Source organism: Mustela nivalis, assembly GCF_964662115.1.
Source record: "Mustela nivalis genome assembly, chromosome: 1".
NCBI lineage: Eukaryota > Metazoa > Chordata > Mammalia > Carnivora > Mustelidae > Mustela > Mustela nivalis.
In genome coordinates this window covers 178,466,371-178,475,298 of record NC_139020.1, presented here as the reverse complement: position 1 = coordinate 178,475,298, position 8,928 = coordinate 178,466,371, and the positions used below count along the sequence as shown (strand labels likewise).

The 8,928-nt window shown below is 39.4% G+C and overlaps 1 protein-coding gene across 44 annotated transcripts in view; it reads right to left on the bottom strand.

Moving 5' to 3' along the window:
• FOXP1 (forkhead box P1) overlaps positions 1-8,928 on the bottom strand; it is a 495,436-nt gene that overhangs the window by 49,844 nt on the left and 436,664 nt on the right. For all 44 annotated transcript variants that reach the window (XM_082698650.1, XM_082698622.1, XM_082698634.1 and 41 more), the window contains one exon: positions 8,163-8,267. In XM_082698650.1, the coding sequence (XP_082554776.1) occupies positions 8,163-8,267 (105 nt within the window). The remainder of the gene's footprint in view (positions 1-8,162; positions 8,268-8,928) is intronic.

The window sequence follows — 8,928 nt, the reverse complement described above, 5'->3', positions numbered from 1 at the left end:
AGGAACACGGGGGAAAAAGGCAGCATTATTTCAAATTTGAGCTGGGAGTCGTGATTTGTAAAGGGCTGAACAGGAACTGGAGCTGAAATTCGAAGCAAGGAAATTCTTCTGCTAGGCACTGATGGACATTTCTCTGTTTCTCTTGGCTCTGTGCAGGTTTTTAGGTCACTGGGTTTTGAATGCGATGCCAAGTGAGAATCTCACCAGCACAGAAACTTTGAAAAGGACAACTAACTTAATCCCTCAATTTAAATAAAATAATAATAATAAAAAAAATCTAATGATACTTCACTCAAGAGTCAGAGCTTTTTATGAGACCTGTTGCCAATATTAGTGTCTTGGAATGATCTCATCTTTCATCCTGGCGAAATTCCAACACACAATTTCATTAACCCAGGTACTGCAGGTGATAAAACTCATTTTTCCCTAAAGAGACAGCTAAAAAGTACCAGTTATACATTTATGAAGTACCAGCAATCAAAATTATGGATTTTCTAAAAGGTTTTTAACTACTTTTATTGAAAGGAAAATCGCTGTCTCAGACTTTTGTGACACTGCTGCTAATAATAAATTTTACCATTTAGACATGGCCATAATATGGTAGACAGTGTCAATAAAAGTATGGAGCAAAGATGATCCCTGTCTTTTAAGTAATGCCTTCTAATTACACGCCGGAAATGATCACGTGAAGTATGTAAGTAATGGCTCTTGCAAGAGAAGAACACACAACAATGTATCTCGAGTGGTACAAGGTACTGTATACACACACTCAGTTATATGCAGAATTAACTGCAGGATAGACATTAAAGAACTTGTCTAAAGCTTCCAAAGTCTAAAAGGAAAAATTAAATTTCATTTGCATTTCTGACTAAAGTCTGTTTGCTGGAAAAAGATGGGTTCAAAGGCTATTTGCTTCTTTCTTTTTTTGAGCAAAGTGGTGGCAAGGGGCCTGTTTTGTTCGATAAATTTGTCTAAACTTTTCTATCCAGTATTCTATAGATCACTAGAGGGCACTGTGGTATTTAGGCCACTCTGACCTCTTCGAGTACTTGGAAAGGTCCTGAACTCCCAAACACGTTGGAAAGGTGAAAGGGCAGACTTTTTAAGGGGGAGGGGATGAGTTCTGGTAGCAACCACTTCTTAATTTTTCTAAAGCAAGGCAAAAATGCACGATCAGGGTAAAAGTCAAATTCATCCAAAACCCCTGAGCTCACCTTGTGATACTCAAACACTTGTCACTTGCGGGGGGGGGGGGGGGGTTCTGCAGGGGACCAGTGTCCTCTCCATATTCTGGAGATTTCAATGGTGGGGCTGGTGGGGCTGGGCTTAGATTTGCAGACACCCACGTTCGAGCCCGCTCCTCCCTCTACATGTGCTCAAGCCTCCTGGCGTGAACTGGAGGCAATTTCACTGCAGAACTTTCAGGCGTGCAAACTGAGAGCCACAAATGGTTTGAAACAATTTATGATATCCGGCCTCCTTCGACATGTATTAGCATATACCTGGTTTCTTTAACATACACTTTGTTTTTCCAAAACCACAAACATGGTTGCTGCAACTTCATGTGGAAGTGCTTAAGGGGCGGAAAGTTAACACCTTTGTGATCCTTGCAGCCTCTCCGTGGTTGTTAAACAAAGGCCTCTTTGTGGAGGCTTTCTCGAGATGTTTTCTTAACATGTTCCAAGTAGTTTTAGGCCGGGAACTAAAGTAAACAAGATGTTACCATGATAAAAACACTTGTGAAAACATTACAGAGTGCACTTAGTAGTTTCTTTCACATAAAACTCTTCACAGTTTTGAGAAGTAAAATTCACAGAAAAAAAAAATTTTTTTTTTTTTTAAAGCAAACGGCCGATGAAATGTCCTCAACTGTCTGCAGTTGTCGACCTTTTATGAAAGGGTCAAAGTTCCGGCCCTGGGCATTTTCCTTCACCTTTACTTCTCCTAGCCTATTAGAGCACATAGAACATTTCTTTTGTTTTAATAAATAATATACATCCGTCCAACGTGCAAAGGAATGGTTTGCTGTATGTGGTGCTCTTCTCCAAGACAAACAGCTCCAAAATAAAAACAAAACAGAAACAAGAATTCCTTTCAAATGGATACCAAGCAAGGATGTGCATTTTGCTCTTCCCGAGATGTGACACAAATGACCATCTAGAAGAAAAACTTGGGGAAAGAGAGAGATTCTTCCCCAGCACGTGAGACTACCTGGTATTTGTGAAACTATGGGTCTGGGTCTGATTTTACATTCGAAGTTAGAAACAGGGAAATGCGGTCATGATTCAACCTTCAAATCTGCTCCTCCACTCTCTCAGCAAGCTGTGTGAGCCCTTTTTGAAAAGAAAAGGGGGAAGAATTATAAATCCGTGTTTTCCCCGGGGAATGGTTGTGTCTTCAACCGGGTTTGAAAAGAAACCACCCGATCCAAGTGTGGAGAGAATGGAGGAACACAAGGAGCTCCACCTATCTGGATCGGATTGGGCTTGTTTTTGTGTTGCCGTTATCGGAGGACTCCAAGCAAGGCAGGGCTGGAGGAGTTCATTAAAATTAGCATGGGCACCTGCTGGTATCCGTTAGCGGTAACAAATCCAACAGTCACATGATAACTCATGGCTGATGGGTTAAAAAAAAAATCAACACAAAAACTGCAACTTGTTTTGAGAAGAAACAGGGAAATAAATGAGTACAATAGACTGGGTATCTGCTGATTCTGATAAAGCCTGCCTCTGTTGGCTGTGGGGGAAAGACAACAGGATGGTTATTTGTACAGTATTTATCTTTGAAATCAAGGGCCCTGTGGTATACCTCACCTTGGGAACAAACACTGCAGAATGATCACAGAAAAGTGTCAAATCTCTGGTTTTGATTTACCAACAGTTATGATATTTTGCTCTCAGGAGGGAAAAAAAGAATATGTCTCATTTTTAGACCCATGAGTCTCCCCTCCCTTCCCGTAACCTCTCTCTCTGTGAACACTGGCATTATACTGTCAGATGGGATTTTTATCCTGAATAACTGATCTTGGCTACTCTGAAAAGTTACATCTCCCGAGCCTGAGCAGAAGAAGGTCAGGGAACAGTTACAGAGCAAAGTCACTTTGCCCTTTCATACTGAGCCCTAAAAACCAGGCGGAAAAACCCAAGCCCATCTAAGTATAAAAACTGTGGCTGGTGAATGAAGTAACAGGGCAAGGCATACGTGGATGTTTCCCCAAAATATGAATAAACCTAAGGGTTCTGTAAACCTAGACTGGAATAACCCAGAACAGCAATGGCCACAGAAATGCAGAAAGATTTACCAGCTATGAAGGCTATGACACCAAAAACCTTTACCCTAGGTCAGAGGTCAGCAATCTAAACGCCCATTCCTTACATCTGGTCCTATGGCTGCTTTTATGCCTACAATGGCGGAGGTGAGGAGCTGTGAAACTCAGCATACTTACTGTCTGATCCCTTACAGAAAAAGCCTGCCATTCTGTACCCCTGCCCTCCCCCAATCACATTTGACTATGTGGGACTTTCAACAAGAACTTTATGGTTAAAAAATATTAAAGATCAGTCTCTCGTGACAGATTAATGCTCTGCAGTGTCATGATACATTCCCTAAAATGGTCAGAAATATTTGGATTTCTATTTTTTTATTTTAAAGATTTTATTTATTTGTTTGACAGAGCGAGAGATCACAAGTAGGTGGAGTGGTGCGGGGATGGGGACGGGGATCGGGGTGCGGAAGACACAGGGAGGCAGGCTCCCCGCTGAGCAGAGACCCTCACGCAGGGCTCGATCCCAGAATCCTGAGATCGCAACCTGAGCCAAAGACAGACGCTTAACAACCCGAGCCACAAAGGCGCCCCTAGAAACATTTGGATTTCTAAAATTATTCCTCCTTTAAAAATATACTTAAAAATATACTTAAATAAAATTATACCTCCTTTAAAAATATACTTAAGTGAATAAATAAGAAAAGAAGTACTAATATATTTTTAAAGAGTGCCTGGTCAGGCACTTTACATGATGTGTCTCTTAATTCCAACAAACCTGAGAGGTGGGGTACTAAGATTATTGTCCCAAATTATGTGGGTGGATACTGGTGCTCAGAGATGCTGTGTAACTAGTTCACTGAACACACTAATACAAAGTGGCTTCACCACCCAATCTGCCTTTGCTTCAAAGCTTTTTCTACACCTACTGCCTTAAGTTGAAAGGATGAAGTTAATAAACTGCACTGCTTCTAAACCAGGCGGTATTGCATAGCAGTTAAGAGCAAGCACTACAAAGGCAGACAGCTTGGGTTTGGATCCTGACTCCACCTCTCATTAGCTGTGTGACGCTGGGGAAAATCACTTCACCCCTCTGTGTCAGTTTCCTTATCTGTAGGTTGAGAGTAAAACCTTAATTATCAGGGTGGCGTAAGGATTAAATGAGTTATACAGCTGACCCCTTGAAAAAGGTGGGAGTTAGGAACACTGATGCCCTCAGTGAGCAAAAATCTGTGTAATTCTGACTCCCCCCAAAACTTTACTAGTATCCTACTGTTCACAGGAGGCCTAACCAACAGCATAAAAAGTCAATTAACACATATTTATATATATTATATGTATTATATAGTGTCTTCCAATAAAGTAAGCTACAACAGAAAATACTAAGAAAATCATAAGGAAAGGAAATATATTTATAAAACTACCGTATTTATTGGCGGGAAAAATTTGCATGTAAGTGGATTTCTGCAACAAATCCATGTTGTGCAGGGGTCCACAGCATATGGGAAGTACTTGGAACTGTCCCTGTTGTACAGATGTTTAATTATAAACCCTTACTAGGGGAGTATAGAATCAGGGGACCAGAAGATAGGTTGAGAAAAAAACAAAACAAAACTAGAAAGCCACAACTAAGTCAAGGTCTGAGCAATGCTACATTTTGTTACTGAGAGTGCCTTGGAGAAGCCAAATGCTGCTGGTAATCAACCTGCCGAAACCATGAGAAAACACCTCTAGAGAGGGATAATGGAAAAGAAGAGTGAACCCAAGAAAGGTGTGCTTCCAGGATCTATACTCTTGCACAGGTGGAGAAAAAATGCTTAAAACATCACTTCCCAGTAACAGTGACTCCACGGGGACGTGAATCAGAGGCCACGTGGTTTCTGTCTGACCCACACAAAATACAGTAGCTCTTCCAGACCAGTTCACTTTGGAAAGCAAAGTTGGTGTCACTAAAGCCAGGGTGATTACGCTTTAGACAGCACACAGATGGGGGAGAAGTGAGTTTGCGAGAAGACGAACTTATTTTCCACTACATTAAGCAAGACACGGAAACCTGAAGACAACTCTGAATTTCCAAGAACTAAAACCATGCTCGAGAGGAATATGCGGCCAACTGATGTGGAACGAGGGAAAGCAGTAAGAGAACAGTGAGTTCTAGAGTTTTTTGTTTGTTTGTTTGTTTTCCTCTTCAGCATTTAAGCTCCCTTTGCTGGTTTATATACTCCTTTCTCGCACTCAGGGACCAAGTCGCTCCTCCCTTGCCCCCACGTGGTTCATGGGGGTGAACGCTTCCCTGTCTGCTCTGGAGGTGTGCATCTGATGGGAGCCTGGCTACATCACTGTGATGGGCTCGAAGCTGGAACACATGACTCAATCTGGGTCAGTGAGAGTCTGCTCAGGACTGCTGCTGGAACTGCAGAGAAAAGAGATGCGCTCTGAGACGAATAAACTTCATGGCATGGCATCGTCCTCCTTAGCTCTACTTGGAACGAGCCTAAGAACGAAGGCAGCACGGATGAAAACTGAGCTAACAGACACAGAACCAATTCTCCGGTAACACCGCTGAAGGATCTGAATACAGCCATGGACGTCCCAGTAATGAGTCCATTATCATTAGGGAATGATAATTCCCTAATTATTTTAGGGGAAATTCCCCCCCGATTTTTTTGAGTGGGGGGAATGGATGAGGGGTTAAGCCAATTTAAGTCAGGCTTCTGTAGCGTGCGAACAGAAGTCTTCTAACAAATACAAGTCCACAACTAAGTCCCAGGAAATCAACAAGCAACAGGTGCAGGTTTGCAGTGAGCATTCCAATTCCACTGAGCAAATACGAACTGAAAACATGTCATTTCATGTGCAAAACCATAATAAATAATTGAGAGGTGGTTTCCTATAAAGAGCCAGGCTCTTCTACTATCCTTAAAAGGGTTTAAAAAAAAAAAAAAAGGAATTACTCTAGGTCCCAATTCTGATGATCTTTAGATTCTCTTCTTTAGCATGAGGTGTGGTTTGAAAGTTTACTATCTCATGGTGGAGGCACAGAAGAAAAAAAAAATTATATATGTAATATTACATGTAATAAATATATATTAGATAATAAAATTATATATAAAACACATATGATTATATATATCTATATATCTATCTCTTTCTATCTATAGATATCACCTAATTGTCAGTTTACATAATATGTGGACTTTTGATTTGAGGATGAGGGTGGAAATACTTTGGTAATAAACAACATTTTTAAAATGGATCGTATTGGAAAACTGCCCCTTTTTTGTGACTCAGAAATGGATACACTGAGAATATTCATAGCAACTGTATATTTCTAGAGACTTTATGAAAATAAATCTTATTTACAGATGGTTATCAGCCATTCTACAGATAAGCGAAATTAGCACCAATGCCTTTCTCAAAGCTAGCACTGGTGCAGAAGGTGAAGTCAGAATTTGAAAGTGGCTTTTGCTGAGGTCTTTTTCTTTCATTATCTAAATACAATTAGGTAATAACAAAACAATGATTTATAATGAGTGATTTATGAGAGAACACAGCCCAATAATAGTAACTTGAATCATAAGAACTGTGAAGGGCTTTTGCTTACTGATCTTGATTGTTGATATTTAAAACAAATTTCAGGCATCTCTTTTTAAAAAAAAATTTTTAAGTACTTAAGTTTCTAATGACCCCCCCACACACACATGCTTTTCAAGTAAAATGTTATAGCTGGGAAGCTCTGAAATAGATTCACAGGCTTCCTTAATTAAAAAATGATATTCACCAAAGCCCCCTTCAGATAACACTGGATGTACTTTCAATGGCAGGTTTACTATATTTGTATCCAGGTTCATAAAGTTAAATATAGAGATTGCTGTAATAATATAAAGACTGCACAAAACCAGAAAACTGCACATAAATCTGCCTGCTTCTAGTTTTAGAGGCTTGAATAAGACAGAAAAGACAGAAGGAAAGATCCCCAAATACCAAATTTGTAAGCTATCATGAAGCCAGATATAGAGGACGGATACGTGTGCATATACTGGATTATGGCATGATAGGTAAATATGCTGAACACAATGTATTATTATATTTGGTCTGTCAGTGATTCAGTGATACTATCAATAAATCTATGAGGGTGTCCATAACACAGGGCAGTTTAGTCTACATTTTATTAAAGGACAAGGTCACTGTAGGGAAGGGAAATAGTAAGATGTAGTGCAGAAGCCTTTCATTTCAATTAGGAGAAGATTCATGTATCATTTATTTCCAGAGACACTTTAACAGTGTTACAGATTCAAATGGAGTAACTCAAGTTTTCAGTCATACTGTAACTGGAGAAATTTAAGTTACTGCATTCTCACCATAAGGACAGGAATCCGAACTAAAGGGAACACCAAAATGGAAAGGTAAGAAGCAAGGGGGTAGCATTTCCTCAGCACCCATTTCTTAAGTGTATAAAGTCATTTGCAGAAAAACAAAGAGGACCAATCACCAAGCTAAAACTAGCCAGTCACTGATAGCAGTTCTAAAAAATCAGAGTTAGTAGGTCAGTGATTCAGTATGCAGATACATGAATAAAAGTGAAAAATAAATTATTGCTAATTTAATACTGGGAGAATTTTTATTTAATCACTGTCATTCTGAGAAAACGGGTAAACACAGACTCTCACGAAGAGCCATCAAAACTGTCCTTGGTTATACCTCCTTTGCCCTTTATAATCAACCCTCCACAGATTTTGTAACTGCTCCTATGACAATGTGCTAGACCTTATGATTTAGAGTCCATTCTCAAAATGGTGGTATGAAACCCTCCATCAAAAAGGCATTTCATGAGGAAAAGCATGAACAGTGGGAGGTGATGGCTATGTAAAAGAAAAAAGCAATATAAAATCATTCTTACTTTAGAAATGATTGGAAATCTTCGCACACTGCTTCACAGCCTGGCCACTTGCATACACCATGTCCATAGAGAGGATGGCTATGGGGGTGCTCCTCATGGGACAAACTGAAAAAAAAAACACACACACACACACACAAAAGGACAAGAGAATGAATATGTTGCCAAGAACCATCCCATCAGACTTAAAAGGCAAGAGGAACCCACATGGCTGAAAGTGGACATGGAGGAATTGAGGGTTTCTTTTTCCCCATGAATTTACTAATTAATTCTGAATTGTTCTTTGAAAGCAAGAGTTAAATTCCAAGATGTGAATAGTCCAATGTTAGAAATGTAACCACCGTATATGAAAAGTGTTTGACAGGCTTTTGTTAGAGGCAAAGCTCTCTACTCAGACTGTGAAGGATTCTTTAAAAAGCTAGAATTTATCATTTAATCTACATAATGAAAATGATAAAAATCTGTACTTGATTTTGAGATTTTCTTGCTGTTTTCTACCCAGAGTATTATACGTTTTCTTCCTCCTTTCCACCAGAAAACTGCTTTCACATAATTGTATGATCTTTTCATAAATTAATTTTATCTAGCAAAGAATAGAGCAATTAAATAATTTAGAATAAAATAATTTAGAAAGACAAATATATCCAAGCAAATGATTAGCTTTAAAAAGACACTAATAACAGCAAAAAGATTATATCCCTAAAATTACAGACACCAAGAGTGAGAAAAAACTTAGCATGAACACGAGGGGTTAATCCTCCAGTGGGGT